At 40.7% G+C, this 24,348-nt stretch overlaps 2 protein-coding genes across 8 annotated transcripts; one reads left to right on the plus strand and one right to left on the minus strand.

The window, feature by feature from the left end:
* Window positions 1-207: 207 nt before the first annotated feature.
* On the minus strand, window positions 208-13,404 carry LOC111843114 (serine protease FAM111A-like). 4 transcript variants are annotated; one of them, XM_072710054.1, is made up of 6 exons: window positions 13,290-13,404; window positions 8,834-8,935; window positions 8,604-8,654; window positions 7,992-8,032; window positions 5,255-5,317; window positions 208-2,629 (listed from the first exon to the last, which is right to left on the minus strand). In XM_072710054.1, the coding sequence occupies exons 1-6, from the start codon at window positions 13,330-13,332 to the stop codon at window positions 677-679; spliced, it is 2,253 nt and encodes a 750-aa protein (XP_072566155.1). In that variant the 5' UTR covers window positions 13,333-13,404; the 3' UTR covers window positions 208-676. The 4 variants fall into 4 exon arrangements, with proteins under 4 accessions (XP_072566155.1, XP_072566156.1, XP_072566157.1 ...); XM_072710055.1 differs by lacking the exon at window positions 13,290-13,404 and adding an exon at window positions 11,146-11,371; XM_072710056.1 differs by lacking the exon at window positions 13,290-13,404 and adding an exon at window positions 9,721-10,051.
* On the plus strand, window positions 12,834-24,301 carry LOC111843115 (cleavage and polyadenylation specificity factor subunit 6). 4 transcript variants are annotated; one of them, XM_023810383.2, is made up of 10 exons: window positions 12,834-12,917; window positions 13,711-13,920; window positions 14,029-14,132; window positions 14,332-14,477; window positions 14,617-14,796; window positions 17,132-17,630; window positions 18,523-18,638; window positions 18,722-18,875; window positions 19,362-19,556; window positions 23,699-24,301. In XM_023810383.2, the coding sequence occupies exons 1-9, from the start codon at window positions 12,858-12,860 to the stop codon at window positions 19,549-19,551; spliced, it is 1,659 nt and encodes a 552-aa protein (XP_023666151.1). In that variant the 5' UTR covers window positions 12,834-12,857; the 3' UTR covers window positions 19,552-19,556; window positions 23,699-24,301. The 4 variants fall into 4 exon arrangements, with proteins under 4 accessions (XP_023666151.1, XP_023666152.1, XP_023666153.1 ...); XM_023810384.2 differs by having other exon boundaries at window positions 19,365-19,556; XM_023810385.2 differs by having other exon boundaries at window positions 14,623-14,796.
* The last annotated feature ends 47 nt before the right edge of the window (window positions 24,302-24,348 follow it).

Raw genomic sequence — 24,348 nt, forward strand, 5'->3', positions numbered from 1 at the left:
AGGTAAGAAATCATTTATTAATAACAAGGTGAGAAGAAAACCATATTTTTCTCTAGCCACGGAAAAAGTCGTGTAACTCGGCCGCCATCTTGCCCGACCTCCCCAAATGATTATAAATTCAGGAGTCTTCGCAGACACCCATGACACATTTAGCCCAGTGTATACGTCATGTCCCAGGGGTTTGAGTCAAATCCAAGACCGGTACGCTACAGTATTAATTACTTTATTGTGCTTATACCAACTTTGACAACATGTTTTTATAATACATAGAAACGAATATCAAGACATTAGATAAATGCAAATGTGAGTGAACCCCGCCCAAAAGATTCAAGAGATTTATTCATCACATACAGTACAACATGCAGTGAAATGTATCTCTGAGTCGCCCTTATTTGGCTGTGTAAAAATAGAAGAAAAAAAGGTAAGAAGTAGGAGTAAAAAAGAAAATTACAATATATAAATACAATTATTATGTCATGGTAAAATACAGTGAATCAATCTTTGTTTCATTATTCTAAACAGTTTGAGATTCTTCCATTTTATTCTCCTATCATTTCAGTTAAATACATGGTTATGTTGCCTTATTATCAATTTGCACTTGCACAAATATAAATGCAAGTCATTCTGAAAATTAGCAGGAGTTTGCTCATTTTCTGCCTGTTTTTTTGAAGGTGATCTAGTTCCCTGCAGTCTGCTGGTCAGTTTCCATGGGTGTCTCTTTCTCCTTGAGAAATTCAGAGAGTTCATGTAGACTCTTTGAAGATCTGTGACTGTTGATCAGTGTCTTGAGATCATCTCTTGGAATGATTTTACAAAGTGAGGTTCGCAGCTCGGAGGATCCATCACACTCCTTTGCAGTAGTGATGACTGTTAATAAAACACTTTCAAGATCTTCTTTCCACCCCTTTAGCATGTGGCAGATAAATTCTGCGACAACCTGAATTGTAGATTCGCTCTTCATTGTTTCAGCAATTAACTTTGATAGAAGTTCAATTTGTCTGTTTTTCATCATTTGTAGGAGCAAATTAACTAATATTGAACTCATGGAAATGCCAAACTCAAGCACATAGCACTTTTTTCCATTAATTTTCTTCCAACAGTAGCTACCAGTGTGCATGGCTACCAGTTGGCAGGTTGTCCCAAGGATGGGGGAGCCTGAGGACCCATGATAGAAACAGGTCTGATATGTAAAGTCCTGCGACTGGGGGTTATACTGAAGGTGACTCCCCCCCGCACCAAAATGTGCATCTAGAGCATTAGATCTTTCTTTACTTGGAACAATGAAAGTTGGGTCCATCTTTTTTTCCTCCCCCTCAGGGTGACCAATGAGGCAGATCCCTCCCTCCTCTGGGAGGGGTTCATATGCACTTAAAAGAGCAGGAGGTAGCATCTCATCATCTTTTTCCTGCTGGTCCAGCTCCAGTAAAGCAAAATCCATCCAGTGTTTAAATTCATCATATGAATACATTCCAGCAACAACCTCTTTTTTAATGGGCCATTCATTGTTGTTTTTTGATGAGGAGCTTTCATAGGCAAATGTGGCAGTAACCTTTCGCTTTAAAACTCTATTGTGAGTAAATGCTTTAATGATATGTGCATTTGTTAGGATATAACGATCAAACAGCAAGAAGCCTGTACCTGATATTTCGTTCTCAACCTCAATGTAACATACTGAAGCACTCATATTCATCAGCTTCTTGACAGTGCCTACTTTAGAGAAGCTCTGTATGTTCTTTCCAAACTCCTCCCTTAGTAACTCTACCACATCTTTTACTTTTGTTTTCTTGTGTCTTTCCTTCATCTGCTCCACTAGACCTTGAAACTGCTCACGTAGAATCTTCAGGATTTCTGTAGAGTCTGGTATCTCATGTACTTTCTTATATAAATTAGGCCCCTTATCTGCCATTGCTTTGTCTGAACTGGGTTTGGATCCACCAGGAGCAGAGCTTGTGGATGGATTGCCAGCATTAGAACTAGGATCAGATTTTCTGCCAGAATCAGGATTCGTTTTATCATTTGCTGTTTTGTTTTCTGCTTGTCTCTGACCTGTCTTTTGCAGCTCTAAACTCCTTTCCTTAAATACTCGAGAAATGACTGTGCTTAAATCATATTCTTTTTCTTCTCCTTCTTTGCGTAGATAGATCGATCCCTGAAACACTTCATCTATAAATCGGCCATCTCTTTTCAATGCATCCTCTACTGTCTCCCCAATATATGCATATATGCAAAGGGCCTTCCTCTTTTGAAGTTTGGGGTTCCTCAAAAAAGACATTTTCCTCATGTTCAATCCACCAATACTGTTAATGTAAAATGTGATGATATCACCGTCTTTTATTTCATAACCATGGGAAACCTCAGCTGCTTCACCAGGGAAACTTTTAATGAGGACAGTTTCTTCGTCTTTAAATAACCAACAAGGAAAGTGTGTGGCTAGAAATCTGTTGTCTCTTTCAATGATAATGCTTTTTCCTTTTTCCCTGTTTCTCTCCAAAAAGGTTCTGAAAGGTTGATCTGTTTGAAGTGCCTCCAGCACTGTGCCCCGTTTAGTGCAGGTAACTGAGTGTTCCTTTAGTTTTTTGTCAATGCGATAATAGAATGAGTGACAATCTTTCTGGCCCAGTGTAGTTTCCTGTGAAAGAGAAATTAATATTACTATTAGTAAAATCCAAACTTATTGAGTTGTCATCTACCAAAAGAAACATTTAATTGTTTCATTTTTAAACTGAACCTCTAATAAGGTTTAAAATTGTTCAGTTTCACACATTAAAAACTGTGATGGACGTGATGATTCTTTAATAACTAAATGCTTACCTATCCATGCCAAACTAATCAACAGGTACAGTGTGAAGAGCCTGACATCTGCATAATGTTTCTGCTGGTACATTTCTTAAAACTGACCATAATATGTTTTTCTGGTGTATTACAATTTCTTTTTAAATGTTTATTTTAAGACATTTATCGGTGGTTAATTTGCATTACTTGTATATCTGCTGGTTTTATATGTTTTTATGCATGTCATTTTCTAATTTATCAATCGGTAGATTTTTACAAAACATCTTACAGATAAAATAATGTGGTGAATGCAAATTATGTTCTTAATCATCAAAAGATTTGCTTTTCTTTATAATATTTTTCCTTAAAAAGAACAAAATGTATTGTCATTGTCCTTGGAAAAACACATCTCCATAATTCTGTTATTTCGGTAGTGTGAAAAAAAAATGCACTTTTTGAGAAACTACTTCACAAAATAACCCCGAAACATCATCATGAGAGGCTCTTAGCACCACAGACACCTACCTAAAGGTCAGTCAGTGAATGGTCTAATGTTTTAAATAGACTTAAGTGGATTGTTGTCAGTGAGACAAATGTTAGTGTCAGCAAGATATTAGGGCTGCAACTAACGATTATTTTGATAATCGATTACTTTTTCGATTAATCGATTAATCGGATGGGGGGGAGGGGGGGCAAAAAACAATTTAATTTCCAGCAATTTTTAATAACCCAGTCTGTCTTTGTACAAAAGTTGTTTCCAGCAACTCACATAAAAAACAAATGTATGCTACATTAAGAGTATACAAAAAAAAATTAATAATTTGTAGCAGCTGAATCAACGTAATGAAATACACAAAATCTTGTTTTATAAAGTGTAACCAGCATGGTGCTTTAGATAATGTATTCAGTACTCCAGTTTTTTAATGTAAAAGCACAGACTACCGCTGCTGCTACTAAGAATATTATTAAATAATTGTCTAATGTTATTTAATGTTGATACACATATATGACAGGGGGAGAGAGCACGCCAGCGAGTCTGTCTGCATTTATTACGGACAAATAAAGTAAACATTTATTGCGAAGAAAAAGCCTTTTCCGCATCTTACGCTAAAAATTACTGAGCAACGCAAATAAGACGATTGGTGACGAAAAACCCGTGAACGGCAGGCGGCAAATTTTGTTTTAAAACGTGTCCGGTTGTTTCAGCATACTACAGTGATGAACTGTAAATAAGATAAATAACATAAGGCTATTTAGTTTGTTTAATAAAAGGACAAGATATAAACCTGTTCTATCGGAAAGGTAGCCTTAAATGACTTCTTTTGCGATCTGGAGCTATATAGAAAATGAAATTAAATAAAATTAACTTGGGGCGCCCACCTAATAGAATGGTAGGGTAAACACGTTGTGGTATATGTAGCCGCATTTCTAGCCCCATAATAGCTGATTGTTTTGACAACCACGACTTCCCCTGCGTTCATTTAAACACATGTGCGTGTGTGAAGGGACGGGGCGGGTAACGCGGCCGGCAGTAACGCCATTGGTTGCAGTTATTAGTTATCCAATCCGACAGTAAACGGCTCATTAATAAGAATATTCTCAGAGTTATGGTCTCGAAATAAAATCCCGAGTCTATGACAAGAACGAGTACAAATACGGCTGATTCAAAGACAAGATCGAGACCTTCAAAAACTGGTCTTGAGTACTACAACATTTGATATTACTATAAATTTCTATCGTGAAGAAATGAAGCAGTGGTGTAGTGGTAACAAGAAATTTAAGGTGGGTAAACTATATGCACAGCAGTAAAAACGGTGGGTAACTATATCATTAACATTAGTGATCTTAAAAAAGGTGAGTAAAAGCTGTTTTGTAAATTTAAAAGGTGCGTAAATGGCGTTTATGTGCATTTACTTTTTTCTTTTATGGCGGTCGGCATCCAGCTTAATGGTACTTTACTGCCACCGCGGCTTTGGTTAGCTTACTGCTCCCAAATTAGGAGGTTGCCACTGTACTTATGTGTATAATAACGTAGACCCAACTAATCGATTATTAAATTAGTTGGCAACTATTTTAATAATCGATTTTAATCGATTAAATCGATTAGTTGTTGCAGCCCTACAAGATATAAACTAATGTCACTTTATATTCACAATTAAGACTGATGTTATTTATCTAGTTAACAATAAATTGTTAAAATTAGCGATATAAAGTAATCCATACATACGACCGTCATGAATACAAATGTTAACTAGTATAAGCATAAATACCAGTAAAATGACTGACTTCATAAAACATCTTTTCATTACTCAATTACATGTTAAATGCTATCAGTAGACAGGAGAATAGACATTTCATCTATAGTAAAAAGTCCCACATTCATCAAAAAGTGGATGCTGTTTACATCGGACACCAACGATATGTACCGATTCTCATAATGACAGCAGACAAAGACAGACTGGGCAGGCCGTACGAGACACACCTTATCATCAAGTTCCGTCTTCACCTGGCCTGCAAGATTCTGATTGGCTGAGGAAGCAGCTGGCTGAGATCCCCATGGAGCAGTGATGAAAGCGAACATTAGTCACATGGTCACACAGATACAATCAGTCTTCATAAGTCAGAATGTCATTAACACCTCTGTTAGGTCTATGTAAGCAAGAGCTCGGAACAAGAACTGGCATAAAGAGCAGGTCTACAGGGACAGAATCATGAAGTCCTAGGAAACTTCATTAGATTCTTAACAGATGCTTCTGATCTTCGTTGTTTTGGAATCAGTTGAGGCTCATGCTGCGTGGTGTCCTTAATGACAATCCCGCTGCCATTCACTGTCTCTCAACTTCAACAAATATGTTTCCTCAGTGAGAAAGGCAAACCAAGGTGTATTAACCAAAGTTAATATTTAATGAAGGGAACACATGGAAAATAGAGATGTACCAATATCGATATTCGGATCGGTATCGGCGCCGATCCAGACCTATTTGACGGATCGGGTATCGGCCATGAGTGACCGATCCACATCCTAAACTTACTTATTTAGTTTTCGGCAATCAATCGCACGACAGCTCTTTCCCATTTTACATGTTTTTTGCGGCATTCAAATCGAACGCTATCGCTGCCCCTCAGTCTTTTTTGCTACTCAGTAGGCAGGGACGTGCACAGACATTTTGAGGGGCAGGGGCTCAAGTGAAATAAAGGGCACTCTCATAATTACGTATTTTTTTTCTTTTTTTAAACAAAAAAGTATATATATTAACGCAACACTGACTTCCTTTTTAAAAAAATAATTAAAAAAGTTAATTTTATCTTCCTCAAACTCATGCAATTGTTTAATTTTCAAAAGATGTCTACAAAATAATCAGTTCACACAGAAACCATGGTCTCCTTAGTATTCACTAGGTTTATAGAGCAGCAAAGGAAACCATTCCACAATGTGCATGTTTTGAAAACATTTTCTATGCTACTAGTTTCAAGTATATATTTAGATTAGAATAACCAAAATAACTGCATCAAGCAGAGGGGTGTGTATTACTAATAATTTGTTTATTTTTTGCACAAGGCACTACAGCATTTTAATTATTTTGGTGTTATCAGAACACATAACACTTTTAAATCAACACAAATATTCACGCTAAACTGAAGAGGGTTGTTGCTGGTATTTTGTTAACTTTACTGAAAAAAATCACTGCAAAAATGATTGAAAAAATACAAAAATACAGCAACTTAATAAAATTATTACAAAAAAAGGTCTTCTACTTCAAAATAAAATCTGTTACTTCCATTCCCTGGTTGTCTCTCCTTCCTCCCTTACAGAGGCAACCTTCTGGGGGCCATGTCCCTGTAGATGTTTATTACTTCACTGTGGTTTACAGGAATGTCTTTCTCAATAGCCAGGAGGAGGAGATCAGAAAGCCTCTCTTCTAAACCTACTACACTCTAAAAAATATTCTGTGGCTTAGTAAATATTAGAGAAATATTTAACTTTATTAACTTAATAAAATCTCTGAAAATCTTACTTGATTGTTTGAATTAAACTTACCAAAATAATTGAGAAAAATTCAATAAAAGCCAATGTCATGTATGTATTTGTGGTTGTATGGAATACTATTTTATAAAGGTTTAGAGGAAATTAAAAAAAAAGTTAAATTACTCATAAATAAAAAGTTAATTTATAAATATTGTTATTTTTAATGTTTAATGTTAACTTATTTCTACTCAGTTTTATTGATTAATGTACCAGATGCAGTTACTCAGATTTACTACATTTTTTAGAGTGTATCTATCCTCCATCTGTTTGCATCTGTAGATTTCTTCTAAATTCACCAATTTATGCTATGATATATGCTTATTAGTAACTTTATTAAGCTTATTTAGTAAGCTTATTACTAACTTATTTTATTACATGATGGCTTGGTTGAATTCCAATGTAGAATGCGGTCTGTTATTTCTTGATAAAAGACCGCTGTGCGGAGTATAACAGAACATGAAAAACAGAGCGTTGCTATGGACTCACAGGATTCTAACCGTAGAGACGGAGTGTACTATTTTCTTTAGCGGAAGCAATACAATTGGGCTTAAATCAATAAACTCCCTTTTAATATTTTGTGTCAAAATAATTATTTATTTGGTAGGTAGCCATGTAATAAGCGGGATAATATATAGCGATTATCCCTTACACATTAGCTAGTCTAGTGTAGCTCATGAGGCATGCATGCTAGCAAAACACAGGTTGACTATATATTTGTCTTTGGCTAATCAGCAGTAAATTCGAGCCTTATTCGAGGCACTGGTAGTTTAATCTTTTGTTCATCACCAGCTCCACTCACCTCAGCACAAGCCAAGAAAAACACTGCTGGGAGGGGCTGCTGCTGCCTGCAGGTGTGTGTGTATATGATGTGCGCCGCTGCACGGGGGTGGGGGGGGGGATGTTCGCTTCAGAACTCCTGACCTGATATTTAGATATACTATTCTTCAATAAATATATTTGTTTGACAGGGAAGCTGTGCGCAAACAGGAATATATATTATTTTTCAAAAAAAAAAAAAAAAAAAAAAAGCACCCCAGAAAAAAGGGCACTTTCTCTCCAGGAATAAAAAGGGCAGGTGCTCAAGCCCCCTTTGATCTCTATGTGTGCACGTGCCTGATCGGCAGTTGTGTATCGGAATCGGATCGGAACTGAAAAAATGTGGATCGCCCATCTATAATGGAACATGGCTTACATTCTCGGTGGAAGTCTGATCGGAAGCCATTGAATTATTTTCTGTAACAAGAAAAGGTCTCAGTTATTTTAAGAAAAGGAAAATTACAAAGCAGATAGAATAACATTTAAAAACATCCCTACAGACACAAATTTCAGAATGACATATCTAATGGGATGGTGGTACAAGCAAAACTCAAAATGTCCTTAAAGATAACGGACTTGAATAACAGGCAAATAGCAAACTGGAAGAAGACAAACATCAAACTGTAGACCCTGGATGGGATGTCAGTGCTTCACAGGGCACAATCACACACTAGGGGCAATTTATAGACTGTTATTTGCCGAAGAATGAGGAAACGAGAGTATTGCTGCATTACTGTTACAGTGCAGACCACACCACGTAACAGTGCCCAAAGAAATGCGCTAACGGGGGGGAACATGCAAACCCCCAATACACCAGGGCCATGCAGAGATGTTTGAAGGGGCGGGTGCTCAGTTAAAAAGGGGAACATAGAACCAGGCTGAATAACAACAACCCACATTCATCAAGAATCTAATATGGAATCGCATCATACTATATCACTGTCATCGGGTGGGACAATGCAAAGCAAACGTAGCATATATGTTTTACCTGATGGGGCACAATGTTGCTGTTGAGGGGTTGCTCTCACTTGCTCTCCATCTGAGAACAAGGCACGATTTGCTATTGCATTAATCTATTACTTAATTATCCACACTTAACAACTCTTGCACCTAATCCATAATAAAGTAATGATAGAAAAATGTTATAGAACCAAAACATTGCAATTGTGTTTATTATTGTTTTTATACTTGAATACCTGGTAGATGTGTTATTATTACCTGTGATCTTTTTAATCCATCCGGTGAGGGATCCACTGCCTTTAGCAGCCTCATATAGCTTATTTTGTCGCTGTTTCCTCTTCCTCTCCACACGAGGCATGTCTGGACAATCATGAGTAATTATTGAAAAAGAATCTATACACATAAAACACGCACACACACATGCACATACAGTGACATTTTATACCTTCTCCAGAATACTGTATATACTATGGCCATAAGTTTGCATCATGGTGCTGATCCAGAATCCTTCCCTTATTATTTATTCCTTGTGTTATAATAATAAAGCAATAAGAATAAAATAATACAGTAATAAATATACAATAATGTATTTATGATGATTCAGTTTGCTTGACTATCCATTCTGTGCAAGGCAGAAAGCTTATTAAATGTCTAAACTGTAGCGATACAATAATTTTGGTGCTGTAAAATCAGCATTTTGTCATATTTAAAATATAAATCTAATATAATCTGTTTCTTAATGTATTTTCTTTAAAATACAGTGTGTGTTTTTTTTATATCGTAATTATAATAATCCATAATTATGTGGATATGCATATTAGATAGTTTTTTGTGAAATATAAGCCCTCCAGAAAGGCAGGGAAAAGCCCTGTAACTTACTTTAAAACGAAATATGTTCCCTAAAACGGTGGAGTTACAGACCCATGACACCCTTACCCAGTTAGCCAGCGGCTAATGACCACCACTACTTGTGCAGTTAATAAAAGGACAGGTAATGTTTCGTCGCGCTGTTGCACACTGTGCACACACAGCATGCTCATTGGTTCAATTCGTTAGTTACCACAAGACAACTTAACAACGTGTACATAATAACCTAATACTCCTGTGTGCTATAGACTATAGTGTACGCTGTACACCCTACTTACTGGTTTTTGTTGCATCAGTCTGCGTCTCCCAATTAATTTGTGTGTTTCCCCTACAGCTCCGCACCGCCCAGCCGGCAAAAAAATGCGCGTACTCTTTGTGAGCTCGTTCCCGACTCGTAACCAGCGCGCTCTGCTGTCAAGGGTGAGCTTTGGTTAATGGTCATTATGTGACTGATGCAAACCAGATCATTTTATTTAGCAAAATTGTGATTAATAGTTAAATGTTATTGTTGAGGGACACAGGCGGGACTCCACACGCACACACACATTAAAAAATATAATAAAATGCCTCAAGAAAAGGGCACTTGGGGTACCCAAGAGGAAAGGGTCAGGTGCTCAAGCCCCCTCCGCCCCCCCCCACCCCATCTGCACGTGTCTGCAATACACAGAAATGTTGGCAGTGATTCATGCTTTTTAATCTTTATTGATGGCATGTCCCCATCCTGTCTATGGAGGTTAACAAACACCTTGTCTGTTTTTTTCCTTCAGTAAATCCTTAAGTAAACTCATTTTATTAGATCTTTATAAGAGCGCTAAATGGCAACGCAATACATTCTATAGTGAAGTTTTCCAACTGAATTCCGTAATGCATGTCAGGGGATGCAGGCAGGAATCGGGCTTCCCGCGTGAGTCACCTAGGCGTTGGATTAGGTGACTGGACAGATTTTTTATTTATTTATTTTTGAAATTGGCGGCAAAGATTTTGGCGCAGCGGAGAAATGTTACCAGCGGAAACAATGTCATTACAAAAAAAAATCTGTTATAACTTGTTTGTCAAAGTGTTACAACCTAATTAATAACCTGATTATAAACCATTCGTAAACCCTTTTAAAGGGTAGTCTTACTGTAAGTGGTACCAAAATCTGAATCCTGAACTAAGATTGGGTAAGACATACATGACGGACAAATTTGTTTATTAAAAAAATGAACATTCAGTTCCCCCTGATTTGAACCGTGATGATAACCACTGTTTTATAGTTAGTTACAGTTTTTTATAGTTACAGACCACCATAACGATCTTCGCGTTTTTGGTATCGAGAAGCACTGCTAGTTAGAACATTCTAGAATCCCCGTGATCGCAAAGACCACCGGTACCCTCGCCGAATTTTAAACGTCAAGACATTAAGTATAAACATTCCGGTATTTTTATAAATGCAAGTTGGGGAGACTGCAGGGGTCGACTGTTGAACGGAGTCAGTTAACTGTTTGAAAGGATAGAGTAGCTTAATCTTCATGCGTTAGGCCTACTTAGATTCCTCTAAACACCACTGATATTTAAAAAAGTAGTTTACTTTTTAAAGTTTACTTTGTAACATTTTTCGTTGTCATTTTGGTATAATGAAATTGAAAAAAAAATAAAATAACATAAATTGTCCCCAGTTCCCATACATCTGAATTTGTCTATTATTACATACAATATATTACCGTCTTAGGCGTTGAAAGATTTCCGACTGTTCGGCGACACGTATAGACACTCAAAGAAGTACCAAAAGAAGTCTTATGTTGCAAGCAGTGATGGTTAAAAAGTGTGAGCTAAAGCGGGAAATATTCCCCTTATATCTTACTGTCGAGATTCTCAGCAAATGAATTAACCGAAGGTGCGACAGTGAGCGTCACTCCTTTATGGATTCTTTGCAAATGCGTTGTACTCTTACGTATCTAGGGGAGGGGACAAATGGGAAAAAAAATCATACCATGCATTATTGGAAATGACGTTGCACTAAATTCGGTAATTTAACTGTTGCCCACATTTGTGCTATAATGCTGCAATGGATACTAGCTAGGTCACCTGTAGTGATCAAATTGTTGGACAGAATGTGTGAAATAGAAAGTATCAATTAAGGGACAATGGATTAATCGTGTCCTGGTCATTCCGATGTACTTTTCCTAAGTACGTCATACCAAATCTGTACCCAGGACTGGACTGGGATTAAAAATCAGCTCTGGACATTTACCCATATAGGCACACCACACGCATACCTACGATAAGATTCGCTATGGTGGGGGGCACGACAAATATTCCAGATGCCCAGTGCATTCCTGGCTTTACCCGCTCAGCCGTGTTATTCGATCACTTCCATATCATTCCTGTCTTCCTTCCAAATTGCCCATACATGTAAATGGTGTGTGAGTCTGCTCTGGAACGGGTTGGCACCCCATCCTAGGTTGTTCCGCGCATTTTGCACATAGCCTCTGGGATCAGCTCTGAACTGCATCCCACAAGCTTGAGTAGCACAAGTGGTTACAGAAAATGGATGAATAAAGTTCCTCTTGGAGTTGGAATATGTAGAAGCACTAGGGATTGTAGAGATTGATGGAAGAGTAGGGAGTAGATGAAGGAGGGGTGATGGGCCATCCAAGGAATACACTGCACATCTATCTTACTTAAGGTTAAATATGGCCCCATGGCGAGTCTTGTTATTTAGAACTTGTTAATTTGTTGATCCTCTTGTGAGTGTTCTATAGCTGCTATTAAACAACATGCAAGCTGTAGCTGAGGTTCGCATACAAAAACACGTACTCAAATATTAATACCTTATTTAAATTTCATATTCATTCACAACAATAAATTATATCAATAAAGTATCTATCTATACTAGTTATAATTTTATGTATAGGATACTGTAATTTTTTGACATCTGAAATTTCAAAGTAACTAACTATATTGAATAAAATAATTTATACTTTGACGACTCAGCTATCAGCCCAGTAAAATATATAAAGCGAAATCAAAATGAACACAATTTATTTAAAAAAATGAAGTTCCGTAAGGTGGAAATTGCATATTCATTCACCACAATCAATTATATCAATTAAGTATCGATCTATCTATACTAGTAATAATTTTATATGATACTATGTTATTGTTTGACAGATGAAATTTCAAAGTAATTAACTCTATCGAATAAAATAATTTATACTTTGACGACTTAGCTATCATCAGCCCAGTAAAATATATATAAGTGTAGTCAAAATTAACAAAATTTACAAAAAAAATAGAGTTCTGTAAAGTGGAAATCCACTTACACGTTACGGCAGTGAATAGCGCGCCTGCGTATCCGGAAGTGACGCATGTCCCATTCCTCTTTGCGGTTTTTTTCTGCTTCCGTCAGAAGGAGGAGGAGGCTGAATGGAAAATGGCGGACGGCGTAGACCATATCGACATCTACGCCGATGTGGAAGAGGAGTTTAACCAGGTAAACCAGCGGGCGCCGATTTCGTGAAATGTGCCCGCAAAGCTGTGATTTTGCGTATAGAACGACGTGCATCTATTCCCTCACTCTGTGGTTAACCGTTTTTAAAACTATTATTGTTGTTGTTGCATTTTTGCTTGGGACCTCGTCGCAGTGTTTTATACTCGGTGTTATATGCTACAGTGTAACCACCTGAAGATCGAGCCGATCGGCCGCTCTTTCCGTGTTACCAGGTCTGCGCCCATTTTTGAGATGGCATTTCTGCCGCAGCCTGAGGTGCAAGTTTCATATAAGTGGCGGCAAAGCCTGTGCCATCGTACCCCTCGAGGCCTAAGCGTCATTATTTTATTATTGTCATTTGCAAAATCCACTTACCAAACGCGTCTATGCGTGAAGGCCAAGACAAGCCGCGCTGCATAGCCTCAAATACACGGCTTGTAAATTCGTTTTCCTGACCGTCTGAAGGCGCTGTCCTGCCAGATCGTAGTTGCTTGAGTTTGGCTGACTTTAGCAGGGTTGTGATGGTGAACTAGACTTGAATCGCATCGCAAACCCGCCTCCTTTCCCTCTTAAATTCAATTGGACCTAATCACAGCTACTCCATTCTATAAATACAACATGGGATTATTTTGCTTTTTTTCTTTGTGATGTTTAATATGGTAATACAGCCTGTAGTGTTGTGATTCGAGAAGTTCTGAAATATCTGCAAGCATGATGTATTTTTTTTTTATGATTTCTCTCGAGAAATGTGTCTGTGGAGTGAGGCAGTCTGCCTAAGTCAAATATTCCTCTACAGGAGTCCGACTACAACGTCCATGAGCAGATAGACCTGTACGATGATGTCATCTCACCCTCCGCCAACAACGGCGATGCCCCAGAAGACCGAGACTACATGGACAGCCTCCCCCCACCTGTAGGTGGCGATGGAGGCAAAGGGGCTCCATCCAATGTGGTCTACACCTACACTGGGAAGCGCGTCGCCCTATACATTGGCAACCTGACCTGGGTGAGTGTCCACCTCGCCTTTGCCAACAGGCAGGTGCCGACTTGCATTTGTTTACGCGGGTCTCATTGTCTACTTTCTGTACTTTCCTTCTGTTCCTTCCTGCCAAAGTGGACGACAGATGAGGACCTGACTGAAGGAATTCGCTCGTTGGGCGTGAATGACGTGCTGGAGATCAAGTTCTTTGAAAACCGTGCGAACGGCCAGTCAAAAGGGTGAGGCCGCCTCCTCGCCCGGTTCCCTTCCTTTGCCGTTAAGCTTGTGGTCGCCGTGGATTTGGGATTCGGCAGTGGATGATTCCTGATAATCAGCGCCTCTGCTTGTTTTGGTTCTCTGTAGTATGAGTGCTGGCTTAACAGTGCTGTCAGGGGGCAGGTTGTCCAGGTACCTCATGTTCCTCTCTCTGTCCCCCAGGTTTGCCCTAGTCTGCGTGGGCTCTGAGGCCTCCTCCAGGAAGCTGCTGGAGCTCCTCCCCAAACGGGAGCTTCACGGCCAGAACCCCCTGGTCACGCCATGCAACAAGCAGTCGCTCAGCCAGTTCGAGATGCAGTCCAGAAAAAGTATGTCCCGCCCTTCCCTTGACCCTTCCAGCTCGGCCAGTGGTGTCAAAACCGCCCTCCCATCCGTCTGCCAGTCCATGTGGTCGCTCTACTGGCCAGCTGGGTGCTCATGCTGGTACCTTCGCTCCTCCCTACGTATGTACAGGCACGCAGTCGGGACAGATGTCCGGAGAGGGCAAGGCGGGTCCCCCAGGTGGCGGACCACGCGGTGGGTTCCCCCTGGGTCGTGGCAGGGGACGCTTCCCCGGCCCGGCCGGGCCCCCTGGAGACCGCTTTCCAGGGCCCATCGGACATGGGGGCCCCCCTCTCCATTTCCCAGGTAAGCCACACCCATGATGGTGGGAGTTTCATGTGAGCTGGTTTCTCAGTGCTAAATGTGGCTAATACCTGCATTTAGGTAACAGTTAGTGCTGCCTACTGCTACAACGCTCCTCGTTAGGCGACAGAGTTCCCTTCCAATTAATTTCAATTAATAACCTTAATTGGCTGCCCCCTTCTGTCACAATGTCGCATATAGATTAAATGCTGAGGACAGATTTTGCACTGTGTGCTGTGGTGTATCAACAATGACTAATCACCTTCAATAACTGGGCCGTTAAGCGAAATGGTCACTAAATGAACATCACAGTAGCCTAGTTGTGACTGCGACTGTGCTCACGGTCAGTCTTCAGTACTTCCGTAGTTTCCTTTATCCTTCATGAAGTAGATATTTTTAGTGACATTTTGCACATCATGCTTCAAGGATGTTTTTAATTGTAATATTTTTGCCATAGAAAAACAGGATAATAATTCATTACCTTATAACATACAAAATTTGCTCATAATTGCACGCATTGGTCAGAAAACATATTTTTTTTACCTTCATATTTGTGAATGGACATTAAATCGGTGCTGTTAATACCAGAAACTACTGATGTAGCAGAAGTAAACCAGCCAATCACTATTCATATATGCATGTCTAAGAGAGGAAAAGGGCCAATTGTTGAAATCATTTTATTGTATTATAAATAGGGCTGAGCGATATCATATCGATATTATATCGCGCATGTGCAATAATCACCAGGGCTTCAGATGACAGGCGCAACATTTCGCCGGACGCCAGCTTTTCGGTGCTATACGGACATTTATTTATGCCCATAATTTGGTAAGAGGGTTAGTAGTATGGCTTAAATAATAATGAGATGTGTTTTGTGATACCCAAAAGTTAGTAATCTGTATAAACTTTAAATTCGATTAGCGGAGCAGACCACATAATACTGTTTTGGTATACTAAGGTTTAGTATACTACGGTTTAGTATACTACAGTTTGGTACAGTATACCTCAGTACAATATGCACTGAAGTCGCGGTGAAGAAGAGCAGCCAGGACATCTTTTAAGAGAGGAGATCTTGTGGATAAACAATGTAAAATGACGTTGGCGGTGTGGTGGTACTTTCTGCAGTTCAGAGTCTGACACATTTATTAAACATAAGGATATGCCGTATTTATACTAATCATACATATATCATCATATGGACATCATACAAAGCCTCATTAGTATTTTAGCCATACTACTAAACTGCTTAACAAATTGTGGGTGTAAATAAATGACCGTTTAGCACCGAAAAGCAGGCGTCCGGCCAAATGCTGCGCCTGTCACATGAAGCCCTGGTGATTATTGCACATGTGTGATGTAATATCGTTATGATATCGCCCAGCCCTAATTATACATTTGAAACTAAATATTGAAAATTACTTTTGAAATTGTAAGTGCAGCTTTGTGTTGTTGAAATACTTTTAGTGTTTACTATTCCCATAGAGTAGTATGTCAGTTTAAATGCATCTAAACACAGCATCGCAACCATGAATTTTCACTAACCCTAGTTTATTCCTGGATGTAATTTGCCCATTCAGAGGATATATACTTGATCTATATGTCCGCTTATAAATAAAGGGTAAAAACATCATAAATAGGGAGTGCTTTGGAATGTTGAGCCTTAACAGAAAATTGCTGGTACATTGTAGAAATTGCTGTGATCGGTGCCTGAATTTTGTAGATTCTGCTATTGAGACTCAGCTCAGTTTTTGTTTTTTGTTGTTGTTTTTGCTTCCTTTAATTCCCATTTTTGCTGATATCTGGACTGAAAAGCAGCTGCTTAGTTACTTTTTCCACTTTGAGGAAATTTGGGTGTCATGATCCTTGACTAACTTTGCCTATCACGTTCTAAAATTCCAGAGAGGTCTAGGTCTCTCTGAGGAAAAGCAGAAATATGATGGACGTTGTTCTGAGCAAAAAAAAAAAAAAGTTTCCCGTTTTTTGTAGTTAGTGTGTAGCTGTGGTATTTCAATAGCTGATCCGAATAATGTGTAAGTAGTGAGAAATATGGTTTACGTGTGTCTTTTGAATTGGCCAATGGCATTGCAGGGTTTTGTGCTGAGACCTTGAATATTCAGTCAATTCGATCAATCTGTTTTTGAACTGCGCATTTTTACAATGTTACAATGTGTGAACGCACTTTACATTATCCCCGCCCATAGCCCCCAGTGCGTGAGCCAGACGTGACAGTGACGAGGAATAACTCCCTAAATGTTTCTAAAGCCTGCCTGTGGTTGCACAAGTCAAATTGTAATTCCTGTTGTTATTGTTGCTATGATATTTGTGTGTGTGTCCCCAGGTCTGCCGGGTCCCCCGCGGCCCCCAAGTGGCCCCCCGGGGCCTCCTGGGCCTCCTGGGCCCCCACTTCCTGGACAGGGCCTCCCACCTCCTGTGTCTGGCCCCCCAAACCGGGGCGACCGCCCCATGCCCCCAGTCCTGTTCCCGGGCCAGTTTGGCCAGCCCCCTTTAGGTCCTCTTCCTCCAGGCCCCCCACCTCCTGTCCCCGGCTATGGGCCACCTCCAGGTCCCCCCCCTCCACAGCAGGGCCCGCCTCCCCCAGGACCCTACCCTCCACGGCCCCCTGGCCCCATCGGCCCACCCCTCGGGCTGGCCCCCCCACCACACATGGGTGGTCCTCCCCCCGGCGGCCCCCCCCCAGCCCCTCACGTGAACCCGGCATTCTTCCCTCCACCCGGAAACGGTGCCATGCCGTCATCTGACAATCGCGGGCCCCCCCCTAATGACCCCTATGGCCGCCCCCCACCATACGACAGAGGAGACTTCGGCCCCGGTGGCAGGTAACGTCGTCTCGCGTTAAATAATCAACAGCTCGAATTCCGAAGAGCTGCACAGCACAGCGTCCATTTCCTCTAGTTTCCCCTCGATCCTTTCATTTCCTGTCTCTTTGGTGGTACAGCTGGTGACGTGCAAATCCTTCCTGTTTCGGGCAAATCTTGTATTTTCTGAACGGTAACGGCTAAATACAGTCTCATGTTGAGTTACGCCTGATGGAGTCACGTCTGATCGCATTTACGTCCGGACTCGATAATATGCGCTGACGGAGAGACGCCTGAAAGCGTCACGTTAGGGTTAGGGTTAGGGTTAGTGTGCATATCGCTTGGTGTATGTATGCTAGATAGAAGACAGTCATTTTGGGGGTTGTGCTTGTTAAATAGGTGAGCTTTCAGTCTTGTTTTGAAGAGTGGGGCAGGTCCTCAAGCCCTGAGAGAACACAGTTCACAGAGACCACCTTGGTCCCAGCTTTAGGGCATTTTGGGCTTCACCATGACTCTTGTTGACTGAGGGTCTATGAACATTTGGCGTTATCTGTGTTGCACTGTCTGAAGACAGTGGTTGAGGTATGTTTGAGTATCTCAGAATTTTTCCAGAGACCTCATATAAAGGTGTTAGTGGAACAAAGCCGTTTGTCTTGCTCGCTTTTTGCTTGAGTAATCAAGAGTCTTCTGGAATGTAATTCTGTATTTTTTCTGGTGTGAGGCCTGTGGCTGTGGGTTCATATGTGTGTCCAGCTGTCCAGTCCTTTTAAGCAGATAATTAGTGCCAGAGAATTGAGCAAGAATGTCCCACATATGACATATTGGTGATGTTTTTCACGTGGTCCTTCGCTGTGACTGCTGCCTTTCTGCATCTCCATCCTCATCATCTCCATTTTTTTCCCCTTACAACCAGGGAGATGGACACAGCTCGAGCTCCCCTGAGCGACGCCGAGTTTGAGGAGATCATGAACCGCAACCGGGCCATCTCCAGCAGCGCCATCTCCAGGGCGGTATCGGACGCCAGCGCAGGTATTGGCCGCGATGGCCCGCATGGAGTCCCGGTGTCTGGAAATCGCCGTATCGTGGTCGATTGCTCTCTGTTCTTCCTCCAGCTGATTACGGCAGCGCCATCGAGACGCTGGTCACGGCCATCTCCCTCATCAAGCAGTCCAAGGTGTCGGCAGACGATCGCTGCAAAGTGCTCATCAGCTCCCTGCAGGACTGCTTGCACGGCATCGAGTCCAAGTCCTATGGTTCTGCTTCTAGGTAAAACCCATCTGCATAGATCCTCCATCTCGCTGTGTAGAACCCACCCGCAAAGTGTTCCAGGAACCTCCCAATCCCCCGAGTCTTTAGTGGGACGGGGTCATTCCTTAGCCTTCAGATTCATGATTCCTGAGTTTCTCATATACTTTAGTAAACAGTCAGTTCCACTATGCAACGAAAATCCCGTTCCGGCCACAGCAAAATGCAAATTTAGCACAAGTATTTACTTGTTTACATTTTGTTCATTTATCTGACTCTTGTCCAAAGCAACTTCCAGTAGGCAGAATGCTCTACTTACTTACAAGATAATCATAATTACAATTATAACAAATACGTATGAGTGCAGTGTGACGCACAGTGTGATGTAAAAATATTGCAGAGGAGTGGGTGACTACGACTGAGTGGTAGATAACTGGCCTGTTAGCATGTCGTATTAGCAGAGTGTGTGCGCGTGCAGAATTCCAGGGTGTGTTTGCCTTCCCTCAGAAGACGGGAGAGGTCTAGGGAGAGGGACCACAGCCGCTCACGGGAGAAGAGCCGCCGGCACAAGTCGCGGAGCCGAGAGCGGCACGAGGATTACTACCGTGAGCGCAGTCGCGATCGTGAGAGACACCGGGACCGGGACCGGGACCGCGAGAGGGACAGAGACCGCGAGAGGGAGTACCGCCACCGTTAACGAAGGTACGTACGCCGCCTGGCCCCCCTATGCCTCCTTTTCTTGCTCCCTGGTGCTGCCTCTGGTGGATTGAGGTAGGTACTGACCGTACAGGGTAAGCCTTCGGACCGATTTTTCAGTGTGAAATTTGACAATGGAAACATTTTCAGGTGGTGACTCAGCTGTAAACACCTACAAAGTCAAGGCAGAAACTTGTTCAGCCAAAAATAGCTTTTATTGTAGTTACTTAGGTTACCTTTGTGTTGCTGTAAGGTTCACACCAAAAGATTTGGTCCAGACCAGCTATTTTCCTGCTTGTCAGGCTTGTGGCTAACATTGTTCTGTCTCGTACGTTTATTCTCTTCTGTTCTGTAAACTTATGGATACTTTGGTCACCAAATGGTTTTTTCCCCCCATTAATCTGGAGAGGTTCACCGAAAGATTATTGTATTCTAAATCATAATCCGTAAAATGTGAAAAGTTGCATTTCTACCAGTGTGACGAGTTCCGTCTTGCAATCTCAGTAACCTCTACCATTAACAGTATAGGTGAGAACAAATGGTCACACTTTCGCAGTCTGCAAAACTCCAAATATCTTGGAATGTTTTTCTGTGTGAACTAGTGTGTTTATCTGTAAAGGTTTCGCTGCTGTCACTGCAGCACTGTATTCGCTGTACGTGTGTAAAGGTATCGCTGCTGTCACTGCAGCACTGTATTCGCTGTACGTGTGTAAAGGTATCGCTGCTGTCACTGCAGCACTGTATTCGCTGTACATGTGTAAAGGTATCGCTGCTGTCACTGCAGCACTGTGTTCGCTGTACATGTACATTAAGTCCCTAGCTGTAGGCCCCTAAGTTGACTATCTGCCCCTCTCTTACAGTGAACACAGAGCATGGTGTCTCTGGCTTTCGTTACAATACATTTCCAGGTGGCAGCATTTTATGAATGTCCCAAATGCAATAACTGCATATGAATGCTTAACTTGATATTATGTAGTATACAAACTAAATGTACTAGCAGTAGTTAGTGACACCTATATACCTGAGAGATTAAGGTTGCCCAGGACGTGTTTCGCTCATTGATAGTATAATAATTAAGAGAGGGTTTGTTTAGCCAACTTAGGAGTGACCAGTGACTCGGGGTTAGTGCTGTTTATAGCAGCTTGAAGGCAAAGCACTTTAATACATAGAGGTAGGGACTCGAGTCACTGACTTATGACTCGACTCGACAAAACTGATGAAAAGACTTGAACTTGAGGGCAAATCACTCGAGATTTGGACCCGACTTGGACCCTATGAGTTGAAGACCTGAGGTTAATTTTATAATTTGTGTGTATATTAATTGTCTGCATTTTCAATTGGCTGAATGCAAAGTCTCCTGAGAAAGTTTGTTGGAAAGATGCATCACTCCTACTTATACACGGATGTAAAAACTGTAAGAGGACAACTGTGACTGGACACTGTTTTCACCTCTCTGCCTATAAAGAACATATCCTATGACCTACTGTGACTGATTTTTGCTGCAGTAAGTTTAAATCACTAAAGGTAAAAAAAAACTGACAGAGATTCAAGTTACCTGACTCAACTCGACTTGGAATCGAGTCACAAATTTGGTGACTTGACAGCAAAAATGACGGAAAGACTTAGACTTGATTTGGACTTGAGGGCAGATGACTTGACTAAGACTTGCCAAGAAATGACTTGTTCCCATCCCTGCTATGAAGTAGCTGACCTTTAGAACTCCAGATTATTGAAATAATTGGCCTATGAATGTGTTTTAATGGTTTTGATTTCAGACACTTGGGACACTAACTGCTGCACACCCTGGTTTTGTTTATGGATTTTTTCCAAAGATTAACACCATGCACATGCACTCAGTCACTTTCTGACGAGATAAAATGTAAATTATCATGAAGTCGTCTTTTATTTTTTGCAAAAAAAGATCAGTGGATCCCAGAATTGTACAACTGAATTGAATGTTTGTAGCATCTAATTTTTTTCCCTCCCCTTTGCTAAGTTAATTTCCCGGAAATTCTAACCTACATCTAAACTGCTTTGTTTTCTTGCCACCCACAGTGGTACTAGTGGTAACCGTCACATGTGCTTGTCTCAGCTATGGTTTTTCCTCAAAACTTTGTAGACCCTGTTTAAAGTGTATATGAATTGTTTATATAAGTTGGATTTGGGGGTAGGGGGTTCATCTTTCAATGAAACTTCTGGACTTTTTGGTTAGTGAAAAAGATGTGACTTATTCTTGAAATGTTTTTAAAATTGTCCCAAATTTTGTAAATTCATGAGAATTTAACTTAAGAATTAAGTCCTCCATAACAAGATATCAATTGCATAGTTTTCATGTGTAGAAAGCATTTGTCGCACAAGTTAGTTTGAAGTTATAAGTTAGGCAAGGCAAGATTTGATTGCTTTTTGTGTTTGTAAATATCCTGGTACTTTCTGGGACTGATTTTGGGAAGATTTCCATGAAGTGATGTTTATATATAATGTAAAATGTGTACCAGTGAAAGCAGGGGTTGGTAAGCGTAATCTTTTAGGTAATGTTTATAGAACTCTAAAGTTCCTGTTCTACATGAAGATTTTGCGTTGTCCGTAATCTCTGGTACTCACTGGTACATCTCACTAACCAGATTCCCTTTCTGTTCCGAAAGCAAACTGCAACCTCGTGGCTAATTTGCTGTATTTTGACGTATTTGCTTCGCTTGCTTGCTTTTGGCTTGTTGGTTCTTGCTGTGTGCAGTCATGTTCAACTCTGACCTGTAGATGGGGAACGTGGACAACTGGCAATAAGTAACATTTCGGAGGTGTCTTTCAATTGAGGCTTTGGTTTACTCTGACAATAGTTTTGTTTATAATAAAATAAAAAAATTTGAATAGAACTAAAAGTATTTTTCTGGTTTTAAAGATGTTAATTTTTTATATGAGAACAGTCGTAATGTGAAACGTGCAGCCTCAAAATAGTGATTTAGCAGGTTTCCGATTCCACGTTTTTATCAACCATGTTGGATTAAATGGAGTTGAAGTGACATCGATCCCAGACCTCAGGCTCTCACGAGTGTGGATGTCCAGATATGGTGTGTGACGTGAGACAGAAGCTTCCAAGTAGCCACACAGAGAAGCACAGGCAATGCGTGCTGTGGTGTGCTTGAGGATTCTGTACTGGAGCTCAGTGGGACTGCTCGCCTGTTACTTACATGTTAGCCATTGTGGGCTTTATCTACCTGGTCTGGGAGGGTGTTTGGCTCCTTGGGTTTTTATGTTTTTTTTTGTGGGCCTGTGAATTTACAGATGTTATCAGTATGAATGTTTTCCCATGAAATGATCTTTTTTTGTCTTGTCTGCTGGCTAACCTAAAATTAAAATTGTGATTCTGTGTCACCAGGTTCTGTAATTGGCTAATCTTGCCCTTAGTGGATGGACCTTGGACACAATTATGTTTTTGCATAAAAGTGGAATAAACTTTAGGAAGGGTATTAAATTTTATTCCAAACTGAAATATTCTTTCAGGAAATGTGGAGTTGGAACTTTCTGGAAAGTTTTTCTGACACCAACGGCTTCTCTCTTGATTTACCTGAAACATGTTTAATGCTAACTTTGCCAATTTTTATGAATGCAAAATCTATAAAATAGATCACTCCTGGCTAGTGACATTTTTTTATTTGCTTTTTCTTTTGCCATGTTGGTGTCTGTTGGCCTTTGTCTTTTTACACTGATTATGACGTTACGTTGCCATAAGCCCAGCAGGGGGTGCTGTGCTTGGTGGCAGTCTTGTATAAACTGCTCATGCACAGGTTTTGGTGACAGGGGTCAGGGGTCCCTAACTACATAGCAGCTTCCTCAAAGGCTGATATCTGGTGATATTTCTTGTGGTTTTGGGGGAGGTCTGTGTGTTTATCTGGGCTTTTCGTGTTCCGTGAGTCGGCCCCGATTTGGTCGTTCCATCGGTGTGGTTAGGAGAGCTACAGACTGCTTTGATGTCAATCTGAGAATTGTAATTTAGTGACTCTCAGTGTCTTGTATCTATATATCCTAAAATCCCTCTAAACGTAACCTTCAAAATCCTTCAAAATTGCGTGTTTCTGCTGTGAGTGGCGAGCACTTTGTCGAGCGCTGGGCTGCACCAACCAAACTCCATCCTTCATTTTGACATCTTACAGTTGGAGGGAAGATCAGGGACTGCAGTGTCACCATGGTCGTTTGGGGACGGATCGTCGCCGGCCATCTCTTCTCCGCCTTGGAGGGACCGGCCTCCACGTCCACAGCTATGACGGACGGATCAACAGATCAGCTCGGAAAGCAAAACCTGCAATTGTGATCAACCTGATCGATTTATTTTTACAATGCTTTCTGAGTTTATTTGGTATATTATTAAAAGAAAAAAAACCTGTGTGATTGAATGTTACTGATTTCCAAAATAAGATACCTACTCTGTACACAAAAAACCTTTTTAACAGATGTTTAATTTTCTGTAGATAATTGTCTTACTGTTTTTACAGGTTTTGTGTTTTTGTTTTGTTTTTTTTTCCTTCAGGTAATGTCTGTAATGTCATGGCTTTTTACGATAGACTTAGTGTTGTAATAAACTGTTTGCTGGGACCGAATAATCCATATTTCTCCCAGTTTCTTTGCATCCTGCAACCGGCTTGGTCGTCTTTTCATTTGCATTAAATGTAGATGTCAATGAATTGAAATGCATCCCACTGATTGCTTGGTTTGAGCCTCCAGCAGTTTTTTTTAAATAAAGTATTTTTTCACAGTAATGTGGGTAAAGAAAATTTCGTTTTAAATATGTTTTAAAGTGGCTTTG

This window comes from Paramormyrops kingsleyae, chromosome 3 (assembly GCF_048594095.1).
Source record: "Paramormyrops kingsleyae isolate MSU_618 chromosome 3, PKINGS_0.4, whole genome shotgun sequence".
In the NCBI taxonomy this organism is placed as follows: domain Eukaryota; kingdom Metazoa; phylum Chordata; class Actinopteri; order Osteoglossiformes; family Mormyridae; genus Paramormyrops; species Paramormyrops kingsleyae.

Bases quoted from the DNA above. Each gene is read 5' to 3' on its own strand.
- LOC111843115 (XM_023810383.2), top strand. From the start codon at position 12,858: ATGGCGGACGGCGTAGACCATATCGACATCTACGCCGATGTGGAAGAG. The intron at 14,797-17,131 runs GTAAGCCACACC...GTGTGTCCCCAG, and splicing joins CCCCCCTCTCCATTTCCCAG to GTCTGCCGGGTCCCCCGCGG. The intron at 18,639-18,721 runs GTATTGGCCGCG...TTCTTCCTCCAG, and splicing joins GGTATCGGACGCCAGCGCAG to CTGATTACGGCAGCGCCATC.
- LOC111843114 (XM_072710054.1), bottom strand. From the start codon at position 13,332: ATGCAGCGCGGCTTGTCTTGGCCTTCACGCATAGACGCGTTTG. The intron at 8,936-13,289 runs GTAAGTGGATTT...ATGATTGTCCAG, and splicing joins TTCACGCATAGACGCGTTTG to ACATGCCTCGTGTGGAGAGG. The intron at 5,318-7,991 runs GTAAGCCATGTT...TGGGGATCTCAG, and splicing joins ATCAGACTTCCACCGAGAAT to CCAGCTGCTTCCTCAGCCAA.